The sequence below is a fragment of the Pholcus phalangioides genome, unplaced genomic scaffold, assembly GCF_987345545.1.
Source record: "Pholcus phalangioides strain wild (caught in Gottingen) unplaced genomic scaffold, Ppha-v1.0 ptg000011l_1, whole genome shotgun sequence".
Classification (NCBI taxonomy): Eukaryota; Metazoa; Arthropoda; class Arachnida; order Araneae; family Pholcidae; genus Pholcus; species Pholcus phalangioides.
The window spans coordinates 7,914,828-7,935,950 of record NW_028301604.1 but is presented as its reverse complement, the minus strand read 5'-3'; the positions used below and the strand labels follow the sequence as shown (position 1 = coordinate 7,935,950).

The following is a 21,123-nucleotide window of genomic DNA, read 5'->3' as shown; positions in this document are numbered from 1 at the left end:
AACGTTGTTCAGCTCTTTTGCTCTGTTTTGAGCCCACTATTACTATGTGTCGCAGCGCTTCACAACACAGCATGGCTGTTGTGCACGTGGCTTAATATTGTGTGCATGTGTTTGCACTGATAACAGATGATTTGTTTCCTCTCTATTCTTCTAACACAACTGTCTGGAAACACTTTTTGTCCTTGAAATAGAAATGTTTTTTCATTTGATCCATGTCTTCCAGCTTCTTCTTACTTTGAATTCGACCATATTCAGACAAGAGCTCAGTTTCTACTTCTTTTGAAGTGAATTCTTCATTGGGTAATCCATATAATTTCACTACCACATTTTCATGTGTATCTGGAAGATAGGCTATATGTTTGTGGCGGTCGCCAATAACGTGGAGGTTGCCAAGGCAGACTGGCAGAAAGAGAGAGAGTATATAGAGAGAGCTAGAAACACTCAGTTGGTCTCTTCCTAGTTTGTATATGGTGTAAATATCCTCAAGCAAATGGCATGATTGAATCGTTCCATAGGCCACATTGAAAGCAGCAATGAAGTGCCTAGATCCACAAAATTGGATGAACACTCTTCCAAGGGTACTTCTAGGACTGCGCACTACAATTAAGCTGGACTTGCAATCTTCACCAGCAGAGCTTACCTATGGAACGGCTCTGAAACTGCCGGGAGAATTTTTCAGCATCGCAAATGCACCATCCATTGCCAGTGAGGATTTCATCTCTCAACTGAGGTCAACAATGGCTGCACTGTGTCCTCAACCTCCCGTGCATCATGGTCATGAATCTATTTTCGTGCCACAACAGTTGGACAAGTGCACACATGTGTTCGTACAACAACCAAAGACTAACTCTCTCAGCCAGCCATATAAAGGACCATATCCTGTGCTGGAGAGATCAGCCAAAGTCTTCTAGTTCTAATCAACAATGTGAAGAAAGCCATATCCATCGACTGAATCAAACCAGCGCATTTGTTGCAGGACATTGGCGGCACACCTCCCACAATAGTACCAACAACTACTAGGTCTGGCCGAAAATCGAAACCGCCAGTAAGGTTCGCACAGTGATGAAGCACTGTACTGGGAGGGGAGTGACGTGGCGGTCGCCAATAACGTGAAGGTCGCCAAGAGCAGACTGGCAGAAGGAGAGAGAGTATATAGAGATAGCTAGAAACACATGCAGTTATGCTCTCCTCCTAGTTTGTATATGGTGTAAATACAGTAAAACCTAGACACCTCAAGTTATCGAAAAATTATGACGGCTTAAGCGGAGTTCCGTCAGTTTTAATGTGCAATGTTATGAAAATCGTATAAATTTAAAGTAATATGACATTTATTAAAGTATGAATCAAAATAACAATATATTAATAAAATTTATAGATTGCGAAAGAAAAAAATAATAGCCATTTTTTTTTAAATCTCTTATTACTTAAATTATTGTGATGAAATGTACTGGTACACATTGATATATACTAGTAATTTTTAATTTAGACTAACAGAGCAACTGTTAGAATAGGTAGCTTTTCTTCATAATAGAACTCTCTATTGCACATTAATTTTACATGTACATCAAATTTAATTTCAGTGTTTGAATTCTTCATCAGTAGTTCATGATGTAACTACAAAGTAATCTCGAACACTTTTGACATGGTAGAGGGGCCATAGACAGGGAAAAGTAAACAGAAAACCTGAACATTGGAAAGAATGTCTAATTTTTTTCAACAAAGATATTTTGTTTAAATTTCAAGCCCTAACTTAGTAGAGTCCATGCTTTCTCTTATTATTTATTATCCGTGCCCGTGCGTTGCACTTGACTTTAACTTGATTACTTTGATTCTTCGATTTACATAATTTTTGATTTCCTTGCACTATATGTAATATTTGACATATCAATAAATTTTGGTTTTGCCGGAGATGCCGTGCTTACGTTGCTTCTTGCGACAGAGCTTGGGTGTCGCACGGTTTGTCCAGTTTCTCCAATGGAGCCCAGGCAGAAATGATATCTAGCCTGAACAGTCCCGAACATTCCAAAAACCTTATTCGGCAAATGAACTTCCCCAGCGTAATCTTCATTACTTAAACTGTTCCGTTTGGGTATATAGGATTTTATGGTGACTTTTAAGCATATGGCAATGCTGTTAACAAGCTCTTTTTTTAATGGGCGCCATAAAAATAGTCTGTTCCTCTTTCTCAAATTTTTTCATAGTGACGACTTAACCAAAATTAGCGACGAGTAAAACGAGGGTTTAATAACATTGTGGTCTATGAGTGCTGGAAGGGTCTGAAGAAAAATGACGACTTAACCGGAGTGACGACTCATCAGGGTGACGACTTAATGAGGTTTTACTGTATTTCTATATTTAAGCGGAATAAATTTAACATGTTAAAATAATCTGTTGTGTCAAAAAGGTGTGTACCAATGTCTCAGGCACACAAACATCAAACAACAGAAAGTTGATAAGCAATTTCAGCATCATCAATTTTCTTTCCAGCATCTTCTAAGTCTTTTGTTATTTTCTTGACTCTTGCAATGAATTTTCCAATATGCTCTGTCTTCTCAGGTCTTATCATTATGAATTCTCTTCTCAATTCTGCTATCCTTGAACAAGATTTGGGACAAAATGTATCTCTAATTTTCTGCCAGGCTTCGAAGGGTGATATTATTCCATCTAAAATAGCAACTTGATTGCTTGACATGTGCAACTTCATAAGGCCTATTGTTTTCTCTTTCTCTGAATCAAATCTATCTTTATCAACCTCTGATGCCACGACTGGCAATATTGGCTCATGTTCATCAATGAATTTCTTACATCCAATCACTTGTAGAAGCGATTCAATTCTTTTCTCCAAGTATGGAAGTTATAGTTAGTCTACAGGGATTTTCACCTGCCCAATGCTGCTTCCAATATCCTCCATATCTAAGCCAGCCATGCTGTCAGCCATCTTGATTCAGTCAGCACAATGATTTTTCAGGGCTCTGGGCCCCATAACCATTTCTTGAGTTCAATTCCAGTCCAATGACTTATAGCAGAGTAATATCAGTGGATAACATGTTTATTTCTTGGATAAAGTGCACAAGATAAGCCAGATAATAGATTAAGATAATAAATGCTAATAAAAATAGCCAGACTATTCTACTGAACCTCCTGCATCTCCAATATACAATCAACTACTGATCTATAGATCTACCATATAAAAGGGAAATTTTCCCAGAATCTCCTGGGCTTACTCTGATTGGAGGATAATGAGTGATGTCACATAATTGCTAATTTACATGTACTGATGACACTTTCTAAAAATGTATAGGCACCAATTATCTCTTCAAACTCAAATGAAACAAATATTATCTCTAACTTGATAATTACATAAATTATAAACATAAATATAATATATACTTCATTGGAGCAAAAATACATAAATGTATAATTCTTTCAATCTAAAAGCCTCGATATTTAAAAAAAAATATTGGCATAGGCAGAAGAGCAGACATATTTGTCCTCCTTTCCCCATTCGAGAAACAACCTGTAGCCGCGTATGCTTTTGCGGGGGGCATCTTATGTCGCTTGAGCCCTTAGGGTCCAGTTCCTATGGGGTATTTAAATCTTTAAATTTAAAAGTTTTTTAAAAAATTGAAAATTTTTTTTATTGTGATTGGAGGGGTTGTCCCCCACTCCATCGTGGTGAGACTCAACATTCAGCACTGAGAGGTCATGCCAATTTTGGCATGTCTGTATGTGTGTATATGCATTGACATCTTCATCATGCTCTTCGGAAAGTTTCGAAATATTAAAATAATTGATTTCTTATCAAATATTTTTATTTTGTAAATTCACTCACGTTCCCCATTTCATTAAGACCCCCTACTTTATTCCCCCCCCCCAGGTGGTTGTGCTACTCACAGTTTGAAACCTCTGATACAGTAAAACCTGTCTTTAATGGAATCTTTAAGCGGGAAACCTGTCCTCAATGGGGAAAAACCTTGGTCCCGTGATTTCAATGCCAAAATACGCATTAAAAAACCTGGATTGAATGGAACCTGTCTAACGCAGAAACGGAAAGAAAAATTGTCTGCTTTTAACAGAAAATTTCACACAAATAATTACAAGTGTTTCTCAAACCAATAAACTTCCTCTTGCTAACCAGAACATGCCTCGCAGCTCAAACCAATAGACCAAGGAAATCACACACATTAATTACCCGAATTTTTTTACACAATCTGTGCCTGCCAATGTGAGTTCTGCATTATCTGCCTCTATCTACATTAGCAAAAACTGTTTCGTACTTGATGCTGTGATTTTAATAAGCCCATAGTAAGGTAGTTGCTGCCTGAAATTATTACAAAACGTTTCGAAAAAAGCAGGCTTTTCTAAGAGAGAAATCAGTGCAAAGGTTGGATTTCCAAATGATATGCAAAACTTACAAAGTTGCATGCAAGCTGCTTTCCGTGATCGCAGTGCTGAGGCTTACATAAATATGGATGACAATGTACAAACTGAACCTGACATAGACAGATATAGAAATTTTTAGAGAAAGTCAAAAATAAGAGGATGAAAATGAGATAAATGTCATTTTATAAAAAAACGAGACAAATGTAATGAGATAAAAAAAACAGTGAAGGGTGAAGTTTTATACACAGATGCTGTCAAAACCTTGAAAAAACTGCAGCAATTTTGCTTTGCAGCATGAATGACTTAGTCTTTTTTTGTATTATTTCTGAAGCATTTATTTGCACTGCTGTTTTTAATTTTTTACTCACTATTCGGCGATACAAAGAGTTAATGTATGTAATGGTCTGAATATAGCGTAATGTGAAAGTAAATACAGTATGTGTGTATTTTTAGTAAATAATCATATCAAGTGATAAATATTTAATAATCATAGAGTAAATTATGTGCATTACTTTTTTTTAAATCATTTACTGCATTCCCAATTAATTTATTTTTGTTTTATTTCAATTTTACATGAGATCTTTTCATTAGACATTATGAATCTCTATTAAGCAGAAACTTGTGTTCAACGGAAAAAAAATCTTGGTCCCATGTGATTCCGTTGAAGACAGGTTTTACTGTATAAGAAAACAGTCTAGCATGGTTCATTTTGTGAATGAGAAAAGGGCACAGAAAAGTTACCAAAAAGTCACAGAATTTTGCTTTTGGTATGTGGTAGACACCCTGATAATTAAATGGTTAACTGTGGTGTTAATTTTGAGCAATATAGTACTTGAAAAATTTGAAATCCAAAGTTTTTATAATTTCTTTATCATTTGTTCTTGTTTAGAGCTAATTGAAAGTGTAATGTACCTGTATCAAGCCACTAAGGACCCATATCTTTTACAAATGGGAATCGACATCTTTGAATCAATAGAGCACAGTTGTAAAACAAGCTGTGGCTATGCAACAGTAAGTAGCAATGTTCTTCAGAATTTTTGGTGATACAAAACAAATCATTATGTTTAGATGATGTGTTTATTCTGTATTGCTGTTGATATGTTGTGAATGCTTTTTTGAGCTTGATTGTTCTCCGATGTTTGTGATAAATAAGGTCTTTTATTCAGATTTCTTATCTAATACAGTGATTTTCAGTTTCCCTGTGGCTTTGGGATATTCTAAAACAGCCAATAAAACGGATATTTCTCGGGGAAATAAAGTCAAACGGGAGTCATAGCAGTTGATTATGGGAGCCATGGAATTCTGTAGAATAAAGAAACAGCCATGAATCATTTAAATATAGTAGGGAAAGAGTGACTATACATACTTATACTTTAGGAACCCTCATAAAAGAGAGGTTGTAAGGTATTTAGGAGTTTTAGAAATCCACCATTATTTATGAAATGGTTGTATGCAATAAATTTACTCAGAAATCAATTTAACTAGTAGTGTCTTGCATCTGGATTGGGGGGGGGGGGAGGCGGCTGAGAAAAAATATAGCTCAAAGTGAGATGCTTATAAAAGTGAGCTGGCTCATCACCCATTTTTGAGCTAATAACAGCTTTGCAGTTTCAAGTAATGTCTCGGAAATCATTGAAAAAAAATCAGGATAGGAAATACTGCTTGACTAAAGCAATAATACTGGTGTCACACTTTTGCTCAAAGATGGTACTAGATGAGTCAGGTATTTCAAGGAGCTTTAGTCCAAAGAACGCCATGGGTGAAAAAAGGTTAAGAAACTAATCTGATGTACAATTAATAAAAATCATACCATTCATATAAACTGATTATTAAAAATAAATCAAAACAGTTATTAATGATGTTGATATTAAAGTATATAATATTTAATAACTTTATGTTGAAAATAAAGAGAAAATGCGTGAAGTAAAAAAATTCCTTCTATTCACAATGACGCTGGTTATCAAAAAAGTTTTGTACCTGTTTTATTTTATTTATTAGGATGCAGATCTTGTACTTGAAGTAAGTAGTTATACACAACATTTATTTACTTTTGTGAAAAGGGTTTTTTTTTTGGAAATATGATTGCTGGTTGTGTTTACTGTGGCCTCTAATTTTTTTTAAGAGTAATGTTTGTGAATCGTGATGCAACACCCTTAGAAAAATTGCTAAAATATATTTGCTTCTAAAATTAAACTATCATCAAAATCTATACAAAATATTCTTTTTCTTTTATGATGAAATTCTATTTTCAAGGTCAATGTGAATGATGTATAGAATTATTCTAAACATCATTTCTCTGGATTACTAGGTGATGTTTACTCTCAAATTCAATCTGAAAAGATAATATTTAGTTTAAGATCTCATATACACTGCTGGCCACCGTAAATGCAACACCCTGAAGGAAGCATGCAAATAATATGAAATTTATAACATGCATTAGCGGAGGTGAGATATGCAAATGATTAGAATTTCAGCGCAGACACACATCACGCGTGCCTGTGGCGCCACTTCAAAGAGCTATTTAAGGCTTGGAGATTTCGACGATTTGAAGTACGGCAATTGTGTTTTTCTTGTGGTTTTTTAAAAAAAACGATCAATTATGCCTCGTAGAAAACAGCGATCATCTTTTGATCAAGTATCCGAGTTCGACAGAGGAAGGATAGTGGCCTACCGAGATTGTGGATTATCTTTCAGGGAAATCGGTAGTCGTGTTGGACGAAACCAAACAACTGTAATGCGGATATGTGATCGTTGGATGCAGGAGGGTACGACGGACCGACGTGTTCGATCGCATCCACCTCAGTGCACCACTTCACGTGATGACAGGCGTATTGTGCGTATGGCAGTGACGGATCGCTCAGCCACATCACGAACCATAGCACAGCACATTCAGTCTGTACCGCATCATCCAGTGTCTGCGCGTACCATTCGACGCCGTTTACAGCAGAGTGGTCTGTCCGCAAGACGTCCATTGCTTCGTCTACCCTTGACGCAGAACCACAGACATCTCCGCCGCCAATGGTGCGATGAAAGAAGGATGTGGACGGCACAATGGAATGAAATTGTCTTTACTGACGAGTCACGCTTCTGTCTGCAACACCACGATGGTCGGATTCGAGTCTGGAGACACCGTGGAAAGAGGATGCTGAACATCTGCGTTATGCACCACCACACTGGTCCTGCACCGGGTATTATGGCATGGGGCGGTATCGGATATCACTCTCGCACTCCTCTAGTACGCATTGCCGGTACTTTAAAAAGCCAGCGCTACATCTCTGATGTGTTGGAGCCAGTTGTCCTTCCTTACCTTCATGGCTTGCCCACAGCCATATTTCAACTGGATAATGCGCGACCACACGTGGCACGCATTGTCCAAAGGTTCTTCGTCAATCGCCAGATTGAATTGCTTCCCTGGCCAGCTCGCTCTCCGGATCTTTCGCCGATAGAAAACATGTGGTCCATGGTTGCTTAACAATTGACCCAGATTACATCCCCAGCTGCCACACCAGATCAACTTTGGCAACGTGTGGAAGCTGCTTGGTCTGCTGTACCCCAAGAACACATCCAAAGTCTCTTTGAATCAATGCCGAGGGGTGTGGCATCGGTGATCTCCAACAATGGCGGCTACTCTGGCTACTGATTTTGGGAGGAACCACACTTCACAGAAGTCTATAAATTTAAATCATTTGATGCTTGGTCAACATGTTATCTACAAAATAAGTATTGTTGCGATATCTCTTGTCTTTTTTGGTGTTGCAATTTGGGTGGCCAGCAGTATATATATTAATACTTCCTTTTGATAATTTTAAAAAATCGTTTAAATTGACATCCTGAATCATAGACTTTTTATGATTTTTTTGTTATGTTTCTAATCAGGGCCAGATTAACCATTACACAAAATAAGCATGTGCTTAGGGCATAAGAAGAAAAGGGTCACCACAAAAAGATATCAAATTGTATTTTTTTTTAATGTACAATTTTTTTTTTCAACATCAATCATCCGATAGAAGATTCTAAAAGTTTACGAACACTTGATTGTATTGTTGAAGATCATTATCCCAAGGATGACAAAAAAAGAAGAGAAACTAATAATATTGCAAACTAGACTTAACATTATTGCTGACTTTTTCAATTTAATTTTCACAATTTCCTTAAATCACACCCAGGGCTGTCTCAGTATTATTGTAGGCGCACAGACAAAGCAATTTTTCTGATGCGCCACTACCTAGCTAAAAATTCCTGCCTACCAATTTGCATACTTATTTTTGAAAATCAGAACCAGATCTAATTGTCATGATGTCCCTTCAGCACTTGAAACCTGGGAAGTGCCCAGATGGGCCCTGGCATTAAAACGGCAGTGAGTAAAACAAATTCTACATAATAAGGATAAGATTTTTGTGAGTCATTACTAGATCAACTGTGTAGTTTAATCCATAGGAGTAAAAGAAATGCTACCAGGTATAAATTACGAACTCGAGAGTGTAGTTAAAAGAAAAGGTATCCAACAACGTTAATTGATCAGAAATAATGTACCTATTGGTAATATTATGGCCATTCTAAGATTCAATGGTTTCTCATAAATTAAATCTGTTTAGTAGAAGCTTTTTTCCATAAATTCTTAAAAGCAGTCAATGGGGGGAAAACCTTGCAATGTTGTTAAAATATTTAAAAGTACATGTTCAGGGTGTCCCGTAAGTTCTAATTCAGCCTTTATCTCATCAACCGCTCTTCATAGAGGTATGGTTTTAATTTTAAAAAGCTCAAATGTGGTCAGAAATCACCCTGTATGAGTTTTGAGAGTGAAAATACAGTGTGTCACAAAATAAAAAAAATCTAGATTTTTATCCTCCCGATGAGATATATGAATTAAAAAACTGAGAAAAGTTGAAAAAGAACAGCATAAATGAGGGAAAGAGGCATTGTCCATTAATTGATTATGTTCTTTCTCAACTTTTCTCTGATTTTTGAATTGAAATATTTTAGTGAATATTGCACTTGGAAATGTGAATTTTTTTGTTGTTGGTCTCAGAAGATCAACAAAAAAATACTGTGCAACAACTTTCTAATTGGGTTTTCTAAGACAGTGCCCATGTAAAAATTTGATTTTTTTTTATTTTGTGACATACTGTATTTTCATTCTCAAAACTCAGTGATTTCTGAACACATTTTTAGCATTTTTCAAATTGGAGCCATACCTCTACAATGAACAGTTGATGAGATAAAGACTAAATTAGGACTTACAGAGGACACCCTGTATAGTAAATCCATGGTCTATCAAAAAAATAATATGAAAAAAATCCAAAAAATGTATTTTGGCAATTCAAAAAACAGTGATGGTGAAATTGACATGCATTTCTTTATCTTGCATAATTTAAAAAAAAATTAACAATGTGAGATGTTTCATCTGTACTAAGTGTAGACACAGATGTGGTATGTAGCATTAGTTTTAAAAATGTTATCAAAAACTTTGCAATTAGAAAAAGTAGAAAAAAAAATTCAAATAAAGTGAGTGCTCAGAAATATCCAGATCATATTTTCTACCATAGACACAGTCATGGGTCCAGACCATTGCGATGCATCTCATATTTTTAGATTCATCAATGCCATTGATTTTTATGACAAATTATGGTTCCTTACAATCTACGTTATTTTTATGTTTCATGCAACATTCATTTAGTAACATACATACTTTTACTTCCTTGACATGACAAGAAAAATTTTATCTTATTTTTATATGGAATTTGTTTTGCCGCATTTTGACGTAATTGATTTTTGCACGAATAAAACAAAATCCAATTCCAACGGATCCAGAGCGATATGTCAAGATGGGTGACTAATCGTGTATGATTGTAGGATTGTCCTGTATTTTACAAGACAGGCCAAGTTTTACCATATTATCTGGATTTTGGGAGAGGTTATTACCTCCCACCCACTTCTGGATCCATGGCTGGTCTTAGATTAGTTGCTTCTGAAATATAAAATTTCATTCATTGTTTTTTTTTATTGATAGATTCAGTATTGTGTAAAATATGCATATAGTTAGGGAGGGCACTAAAATCATTAGAGTGCTTAGGGCCTTCAAACGTCTTAATCCGGACCTATTTCTAATGCTAAAAAATTTGGAAGTTGTGTGTTTTAACATAATTTTTTTTCTGTAGTTAGACTAAAATATTTTATTAATAATCTTTTTTTATTGTTATTATTCATTAGTGATTTTAACACTAGAACCACACCACTTTCGCTATACCTAAAACCGCGGACTGGGTCAAATTGACCCAAACTATGAAGAAATAATGTTTCATAGTGAAAACAGGAATTTTTTTTTTTGTTCTTGGTGTTTTCCTACTCTTATTCAATGTTGTTTAATTGTATATTCATAACGGAAAACTATATTTGTTTATGAGTATAAAATGGGCTTCAAAATTAGCTAAAAATGGTGTAATTCAGTAAAAATAAGATTTAGCACCTCCATGATGCTACCTTCATAGAATATTTTCTGGCTATTTGATTGGCTACTACTACAGCAAATTTTATAGAATTGTAGTGTGAAATAGTTTCTAGAAGCTTTTTGTTGCTGCTACTGCCGATATTGACTGTCAGATAAAGTGTGCTGAGTAATAAAATACACGCACACACACATAATTTTACCTTTTTTTTCCGTGATAAATTTTAATTTTGCAATAATTTCTTCCCCGTAGCGATGTTTCATGCAACTGTAGTTTCACTATCTTTATTGCATCAGATAATATTGCTCTTCGATTTCATCTCAGCATCCCTACTAAGCTCGTATTTTTGGCTTTTATCATTTGAGCCATCTTCAGTGTAGTGAAAAAAGGTGTCGGTTGTGTTGCACATTTCTTCCCTTTTTTCTCAAATGGCTTAATCACTTGCATCACTATGTGCTCTGAAAGAGAGATTTGTTGGATGATGATCCTTTTCCCAAGGTTTGGAAATCTGTTCAAAACATATTTGGTGCAAGCCATAATTTTATTCTTTTTCTGTGACATTGTTTGCCTACAGAAATTTCAGCTACACATTTTTTCTAGAGTTAAGCTTTTACTTTTCCCAAACTTTTTTTCAGTCCCATCAGAATACCAGGTATTTAAGTTTGCAAAGGAAAAAATATTTAGCTCTACTTGCCATTCCCTCATTGAAAAAAAAAGATAATCTCCCTTGAACAATAAATTGATCTTGACCATGAATGAACTTTATTCTTCACTATCTTCATTTAGAAATACTTATAGAAACGTGGCAAGGGTAATCACTTCCAAGAAAATTATTCACCCCTTTATTCCTATAAAATAGTATGTTGGGTTAAAATGACCCACACTGCGGCTCTAGGTATAAGTACTTATAGCTCTGAAACACACAAAATGTGAAGATAATAAAATTTTTGTGAATCAGTATTCATATGATATCATGAAAAGTCACGAAATTTTTTTATGGCCTGCATCTAAGTTTTTTAGATAAATGACCCACTCCACGGTTCTAGTGTTAAAATAACAATTTAAAAATTCAAGTGCCTATTCAGATGTATATTTGAATTTTTTTGCAAAACTGAAGCTTCCTCTAACAGTTTAACATATCTGTGATAGAAACTTCTTCTGAACTCTCTTGTTACCAAACATGCAACTTGATGAAAATTCTGTTTGTTTTCTATATAAGTTCTTGAAAAATTTTAAAACAATGTACACAGTAAAATCTATATGGAACAGAACATAAAGGGACCAAATAACTTTTACATTTTATGAAGGTGCCCATCGAAGTACTAATCATTGATAGCACTACCTTTAACCTTTAATTGCATTCAAGACAGGTTTCACTGTATTTGATGTACAGGGTGATCAGCGAATAAGCCCTTATTTAAAAATTAAATATCTCTACAACAAAGATCAATAGAATTATGTGGTAAACGGTACGTTTATTAGCAAATTTGTAAGAATGTTGTACAGAAATTTCGAAAATTTAGTTTTTTTGTAAATTTTTTAAAATTAAAAAAAAAAACAACAAAAAAACAGGAGATTTTGGGGTTCCGAAAATCCTCATTTGTGTGAAGAGAAACCACTGCATTCGCCTAAAGTTACTGCATGGGCTGCGGTATGCGCCAGAGGCATTATCCGCCCCTTCTTCGTGCGAGAAACGATTACTACTGAACGTTACGTTACAATTTTGAAACAATTTGTCAGCACACATGGCGCATACCACAGCCCATGCAGTAACTTTAGGCGAATGCAGTGGTTTCTCTTCACACAAATGAGGATTTTCGGAACCCCAAAATCTCAATTTTTTTTTTTTTAATTTTAAAAAATTAAAAAAAAAACTAAATTTTCAAAATTTCTGTACAACATTCTTACAGTTTTGCTAATAAACGTACCGTTTACCGCATAATTCTATTGATCTTTGTTGTAGAGATATTTAATTTTGAAATAAGGGCTTATTCGCTGATCACCCTGTATTTTTCATTAATATAATTAGTAGAGCTTGGATTTTTATGGCTCAAAAACTGCTAAAACTTTATCTATACCTATGCTTTTATGCCATAAAAATACTGAAAATATGCTTTAAAAAGACTAAAAATATGCCCTATAAAGCATAAAAAAGATCTAGAAATTTTCACTTTTTTCCCCTGTAACATTAATTTTGTCAAATTGTGAGAATGATGAGTATGTAAATACAAATACTACAGCAGACAAATTGCCCAATGAGGTGGCTAATAAAATTATGCCCATAAAAACTATGGATGTCAAGTATAACCAAAATTCCCAATATAAAAGCATATATCACCAAAAAGAAAAATAGGTTGTCTTATCTAAGTATGGATAGCTTCTCGATTAATCCCACTATGGTTATCATACTTCTTTTTAAACGTATCAATTGTGTTAAAATTCATGACCCCCGAAGATGAGCTATATCATTTATTAACAACCCTATTGGTGGAAAACTCCCTGTGACACCTCAACCCGGAATTGTCCCTTATTAAACGATACTGGTGTCTCCTTGTTGAAGCAATTGATTGATGGTGTATTAATAACTCATGGCCCATCCTATCCATCTCATTAGGAGTTTTAAACACATCATATCGCCCTGACACCTGCGTTCTTTCTGTGTAAACATATTCAATTTCTAGTCTGTCTTTCTTCATAGCCCAAGCCTTGTGTGCCAACAATAGCACACATAGCTTGCCTCTGCATCCCCTCAACCAAGTCTATGTCCCTCTGTAGGTATGGTCTCTAAAATCTTACAGCATACTTGAGTGACAGATGAACTAAGCATCAGAAAAGTTGAAGAATGACTAGGAGAATGTGAACATACCTTTTTAAGAATGAAACTGAGCATTCTGTTCTCTTTTTTTGACCACTGCTGAACAATGTGCTTGTGGATGAGAATTCCAATATCTGTGACCCTAGTTGCATCTGGTATAGCAATATCATTCAACTCGTAAGTGAAACGTGGGTTGTTTGAACAAAAATAAGCAATCCGGCACTTATCAACACTAAGGGCCATGCTATATTCATTAGCCCATGCTGAAATCATATTCAAGTTTGTCTGGAGCATCTCCCTATCACATAGATTCCCGACTATCCCCATTAGCTTCTCACCATCTGCAAAGTTGTTAACAATCCCATCAATACCTTGATCAAGTTTATCAATAAAAAGTGAAAAAATATCAGACCAAGGACACTTCCTTGAGGGAATCCATTTCTGACGCCTGTCCAATCAGAAAATTCCCTATTCACCATAAGCTGTCGTGACCTATCTCTAAACCATGATTCTATCCAATGCAACAAGTTTCCCCCAATCCCAATCTCATGTAAACACTTCAGTATTTTGGACCCGATCGAATAACTTCCAGAAATCAAGATAAACAATATAACGTTTTTGCTATTTCCCAGAGCCTCCTTAGTCATGTGATCACAGAAGCAAAGGAAGTTAGTTACACATAATGTCCCCTTTCTGAGCCCATGCTGGTTTTTCATCAATACATTATTCTTGTCTATCCACTTCAATTGCTTTTTGATAATAATTTCCAAAATTTTTGAGAGGAAGCTCCTCAAACTCACTGTACAATAATTCGACACAGTTTCTCTACCCTTTTCAAATATCAGAACCACATTTGTAAGCTTCCAATCCCCAGGGACAGTGCCCTCAGCAACACTACTTCTGTAAATCTGTGCAACTGGCCCCAACAGTTCATTAGCACATTCCCCAAGATAAATATCATCTGGTCCTGGTGCTTTGTTTGTACATACATGTTTTAGCAGGTTTAGGACTTCCACATCTTACACCTGAATATCGTTGAGAGCTTTATCACCCCATGACACATCCATACTTTGGATATCACCTTCTCTATTAAAAACTGATGCAAAAAAGTCACTGAAAGCACTACACTTCAATGTCCTTCTTTTTCAGTAAATGTTGACAGGTCATGTGTTCCACTTTTGTACTCCATAAATGTCCTTTTCTTTTCAACATAAAGATTACTCATGCTATCAGTGAACTCTAATAATCAGTATTACTGTACAGGCATCCCTTGCTTTAGACAATTAATTGGTTCCCCAAAATAATTGCGTAAGACAAAATCGCATAAAGTAAGTCAAATTTAACATGGGTAAGATAAAAATATAGGGGTTTTCTTCAGAAAGATAAAAAATAAACTAGCCTGCCAGCAGCAAAATAATTTTTTTTTGAATGAATTGAATTTAAACTTTTAAATAAATCCTAATGTTTTACTTCTGTCTTCACTACATCTGATTAACTCTAGTGAGTATGGATGTTTTCTTTCCTGAAGGGCCTGATATAATAACTGGCTGATAACTTTTTCAATGAAACAACCGAGATTCAGGTGACACACAAGCAGCATTCTTCTGAAAATCTTTATGAAAACTTCAGTAGAAAGAGAATTGCGAAAGAATTCTGAATATCCCCCAAAAATATGACAATTCTAGCTTCATTGGTGGGATCTTCTTCTTTGATATAAATTCTTATAGCATTGTCAATGCTATGAGAACAATGTTAATTAATGAGATCTAGTAAATTGGATTTGAGAACATTTTGAGTCTTACATTTGTCTCATTTAAATCATAAAATCCACTGGATTCTCTCGTTTTAACTATGTCATCTTTAATTTGCAAGCTCATTTCCAAGATTAACCTGAAACTCAAGGCATACTTTTTAAGTTTTTATTTCTAACATCAACTTTTCAAAATTGTGTTATAGTAAAATGAAACTGTAAAGCAATGGATACCTGTTTTTTAATACCTGTTAGAAATACTACATAGGTGAGCATGTGTGTGCCAAAGTGAAAAAAATAATAAAACAAATGCTCTGAAATATTTTTTAATCTCTTTCCTCAACAAAATTTGATTTCAAGATAATAAATGTCTGATATCTGTTTTTTTTATTTCACTTATAAACCTTTGTTAAAAAGTTTATGCTACATTATTATTACTAGAGCTTAGATTGCACAAACTAATTAATGACAAAATGTACTAATATGTACTCAAAAACACTTATGCATGGATTAACCATGAAAAAATCTGCATTTGAACAAAAACCAAATTGATTTAAAAAAAAGTATTTTGCACATGGATGAATCCAGTTTTCATTCAAAATGGTTCACGTCTGGCCTTTACATGGAGAACTCGTTCTTAACTGTTCAGCGGACATGATTGTTTGATGGTAATCCAGTTCGCTCAGTAATCCAGTATTTTTAGGCGGGTTTTCTTTGAGCATAGAAGGAAAACGTATCACAGCATGTTTGTGTGCAGAAGTTTATATTATTCAAATGGGCTTTTTCAATTAACTTCTGGTGATTTCGGTAATCCAGCACACCCTGCTCTGATATTTGCTGGATTAGCGAGAGTCTAGTGCAGCGGTTCTCAACCGGTGCTCCATGGAGCCCCAAGGGCTCCGTGTGCAACTCCCAGGGGCTCCGTGGTGACTCGAGGAAAATAAAATGAATCAGTAAATTTGATAGATAAGTAAATAAGAGTGGCCTTGGCCTACAAGGTTCTGCCATAAAAATTATGTACAAAAAAGGGCTGCTCAAGTCAAACAGGGTTCCGCGAGTCAAAAAAGGTTGAGAACCGCTGGTCTAGTTTATTTAAAATATGAGAGAAATACAACAAAAATCAATTTATGTGTTATATTTCACTATTTCTTTCTAGGTGAAAAACGTTGAAACCCATAAACTGGATGATCGCATGGAATCCTTTTTTCTAGCAGAAACAACTAAATACCTCTACTTATTATTTGATCCTGACAATTTCATTCACAAAACTGGAGCATGTGGGACAATCCTAACTTCTACGGGTGGAGACTGTTTACTTGATGCAGGTGGATATGTTTTCAACACAGAAGCTCATCCAATTGATATATCTGCTGTGTATTGTTGTAGTGTAGAACAAAAAAATCAAATGACATCATTAGAAAATTTTAAAAACACTATGGATTTACATACTATATTAGAAATAAATGGAAAAAAGAATTTCATACCTCTTACTAAGCAATCTATAAAAACAAATGCTGATTGTGACGATGTATTCAGTGTTTATGAAAGAATACCAGCTGAAAGTATTCAAGATATTGTAGCTGATCTCAGTAATGAACAAGAAAAACATGCTCAGCCTATTGAAGATAATAAAACTACTATAAATTCAGAAACTCATATTAGTGAGGATAATGAAAAGGTAAAAATAGAGGTTGAATTAAAAACTCCTGAAAACACGAAAAATCATGAGACAGAAGAGGAAACAGAGATGTTTATTGACATCCATGTAGATGCAGAGGATCAAAATATTTTAGAAAGTCTAAAAGGTGGTCCAGATCAGCTTAAATTGCTTCTTGCTATGTTACAGAATAATAGCTCGGGTATTAAACTTGTAAAATTTGTTAGCAATATCGAAGGATTTGTAGACGAAGTAAAAGATACATTAGATGAAGAGAAATATGACGCATTTAAAATAAAATATAAAAAAAAAACAAGAACACTGAAGTCTATAGAAGAGTCTAATTCTGATGAAAAATCTGAACAAGATGATAGTGCTTTCTCTCCTGACTCTAAACCCAGTGACAGACAAAAAGGCCAAAAACATGATACTGAATATTTTTCGTACCAGTTTCCTTCTGTAGCAGCTGATGGAGATCTTAGAGTAACTGAAAATGAGGCATTCCCAGTACCATCTAGCAAAAGTCCAACCAAAGAGCAGGGTTTTGGAAGTACAAATAATGTTGATGTAGCTAATACTTCAGATTTAAAAGTTAAAAACATTCCAAAAGAAGCTAATACTGAAATTAAGTTTCCCAAAAGTGATACTTTACAGCAGAAAGTTATGGATGAAAATATTTCAAAAGAACAACACCCTAAAATTATTTTAGATGAAAAGATACAGAAAGTAGTAGAGATGGACTTGGACAGGAGTTTTCCAGAAACAAAAAAAGCTAAAAATTTGCATAGCAGTGATACTTCAAAACATAAAAATGTAGAGAAAATTGTTCCAAAGAAAACAGAAACAGAAGTGAAGTTTACTGGTGGACATGAGCTCAAATCAAATAATGAGCATAGGTATTTTCCATCCCAAAAACATGGTCAAATGCGTGCTGAATCTATGCCGATAGTTCAAACAATACCTTTAAGAAGCTGTACTACCACAGAATCAACAGATTATCCTAGCACAATACGGGAAGGAAATAAAAGCTATGCTGTTTTGCATTGCCCAGCTCAACCATTTACAGCTCGACTAAGCTTGATGGGAGAAGTATTTGACACTGTTTCATGAGTAGGAATTATTTTGTGTTAGCATGAGAGTCTGTTCTGTTATATTAGAATAACTATTTTTCATTAAAAAAAAATATTGTAAATATATTGATAAAAGAGAATTGTTCAACTATATATATATTTGGCAATAAGTTGTAATATTTTGAGCCAAGTGCACTTTCTTAAAAAGAAAAGGTTGTTCTTTATTGTCTGGGAGTTTATTTTCTATGATTTTTATAACTGTCCAAAAATGTAAATAAGTTGTACATTTCAAGGTTATGCATTTTCTCAGTGATTTAACTGCAACTAATGAATAATATTAAGATATATGCTTATATATGTATCTTGGTTTTTTAGTTCCTTCCATATCAAATACTGCTGCGACTGTACTCTGGAAAATGCTATACATACAAGAATTGTGATAAACTTTTTTCATGTATTAAAAATTTGAAATAATATTTTTAAAATTACTTTGTTTTCATGTTGAAAATTTTTTTTTTTTTACTTTCAAATATGTCACTTTCCATAATTTGTTACACTCACAGGAAAATAAGAAAAAAGTTACGGACATCCTCTACCACATTTTGTGATGTTTCATTCTTGTATGCTAAAGGTAATGATTGATATTCCATTAATAACTGTCAGTCCAATTTTGTGACTTCTGGGAAAATGTAAGTGAAAATGATTGAAGGAAAGTATACTGTGATTGCAGGTTGTGGTTGACAGTGTAAGATTTTTACCACAAATATATTGTTGAAGTTGAAGTGCCCTTCATAGAATACTGCTGTATTAGTTGTTTGTTTTTTTGTTTCTTTTAAATTATCTTTAGTTGCAATTGGAATATTCACCTCAATTTGAAAAGTAGTTCTGGTGAGAAGTTTGCAAGTGCTGTGTGAAAGTTTTTAAGATGTGATAATAGTTACTGATTTCATATTATGAAAACTATGAATGAAGAAAAGTGTGTTATGAAACTGGATTATCAGTTATTTTTTAACAAATGTGAGTTTCTGTTTTTGGAAGCTATTTTATTCCATATTAAAACAATTCTATTCAAGGTATTAGGAATTTAAGGTTAGTTGAAAAGACATATATATTGCTTTAAGTAAAAGTAAGAAAAGAATATGTAATAAAAGAAATTGTTATATTTCACAGGATGAGTTCTGTATCTTTTATTGATGAAATTTCATTCATGAAATCTTCCCATAAAAAGTCATTTGATAGAAAGTGTTTGCAGAATAAGTATTAGTTACTATTGAGTTACTTGACTTAGTTACTACTGCAATATTACATGGAATTAGAGTAAGGTAATGGTTCAATTTTTTTAACTCTGTCAATTTTTAAGATTAATTTTTGGAGGTAAAATATGACATATGTTCCACAAGCTTTCAAATTGTTTTTAAAGTTGTGAGGAGTAATGCAGCTCTTATTCTGAAAAAGTATGATATTTATATTTACATGAATATGTGTCTTATGATTTTTAAAAAAATATTTTATACAGGGAGTCATGGAATTCAATTCATTTCTGTTAATATATTATTAAGATGCTGAATACTTTGCATTAAAAATAGAGATATCAAATGTGAATATACAGTCGGTGCTCTGTTTTATGAACTGACATATTTTTGGAAAATTTGTCCTCTGGTTCCAACCCATATGTCATTTCTTTGAATATTACACACATTTATGAACTGATTATTAAAGTCCATATGAGTTCGTAAAAATGAGTGTCAACTGTACATATAGATTGAGAACTTGAATCCGCTTTAGCTCAAATAACTTGTGAATCGTTGGTTATAAGAAACATATTTTTAATTTTAAAAACTATTAGAATAACGTTCCCATTTTAGTCATGTATGTTTTTTACTAGGGACCATACATGTACCCAGATACAAAATTTAGTTTTTTGTATGGTCTAAAATTAAATTTTGTATCTCTGTACATGTATACTGCTTTTAAAGAATGAATGACACATCTAAAATAAGCATGTTATTGGAATACTTTTTCTGAGTATGTTTTTATAACCAATAGTTCACGAGTTATTTGAGCTGAAACTGGCATACGTTTTCACCATGTATATGTAAGTGAAATTTATTATGTGTCATGGCTGGTTGGCGTACTTCTGTGACAATAGACAAAACTGGGAAAATATGAAGAAATGGCAAAACTACATTGATTATTTAGTTGAAATATAAGAAACTTTTATATAGTCAAACCTCATTAATGCAAAACTGTTTTTAAACTGTTTTTCAAAAAAATTTTATTTTACTGCAGAAGAAATTCTCCATTCATAAATCTCATTGCAATACAATGTCAAATAAAATGAAACTTTTTAAATAAAGAATTGCTTAATGCAAAAAATTTTTTTAATTTGAACAGAAAAAAAAATTTCACTGATGTGAAAATGACTTAATGTGTTAAAAGTTATTCTCATGCACAAAGGTCAACTGTGGCGGAAACTTCTAAAACACACAAAATTTATCTTGCTGGATCAATTTGTAGAACACATTAAGGGGTAAATGAAAATGTCCTAAAAGTTGACATTGAGGCATAAGATAACATTATTACTGCATGTAAATACCAAGATCTGAGTGCATAAGATGATGGATTAGATTTAGGCTTTTGACCCAACTTTTATGAAATTAAGCTTTAGACGCTTTAGGAACACTTTGGAATTCGTAATAGACCAGAAAAAACTTCACACTAAAAATTTTGAGAAGACTTACATACATGAAATAATTGGATGTTTAAAAACTCTCTTCTATGTAAATTTTTCATTCAAAAAGTTTAAAAAAAAAAGTGGTATAATTAATACACTCAATAATCAATTCAGTATATTTTATTCATATGAACTTATATCAAGTTTCAAATTAATGCTGAGAAATAATGTGAAAATTTTTAATTTAAAAACTTTTTTTTCTCGTCAATTGGTTGATACCTAAAATTTTGATGCACCCCCCCCCCTGACATTAACGAGGTTTGACTAT

The 21,123-nt window shown here is 33.9% G+C and overlaps 1 protein-coding gene across 1 annotated transcript in view; it reads left to right on the top strand.

Moving 5' to 3' along the window:
* The window catches only part of LOC149080005 (uncharacterized), a 58,513-nt gene extending 39,226 nt beyond the window's left edge, over window positions 1-19,287 (top strand). Inside the window, exons 8-9 of the mRNA XM_089238924.1 lie at window positions 5,273-5,394; window positions 16,551-19,287. Of these exons, the coding sequence (XP_089095050.1) occupies window positions 5,273-5,394; window positions 16,551-18,161 (1,733 nt within the window). The 3' untranslated portion in view covers window positions 18,162-19,287. The remainder of the gene's footprint in view (window positions 1-5,272; window positions 5,395-16,550) is intronic.
* The last annotated feature ends 1,836 nt before the right edge of the window (window positions 19,288-21,123 follow it).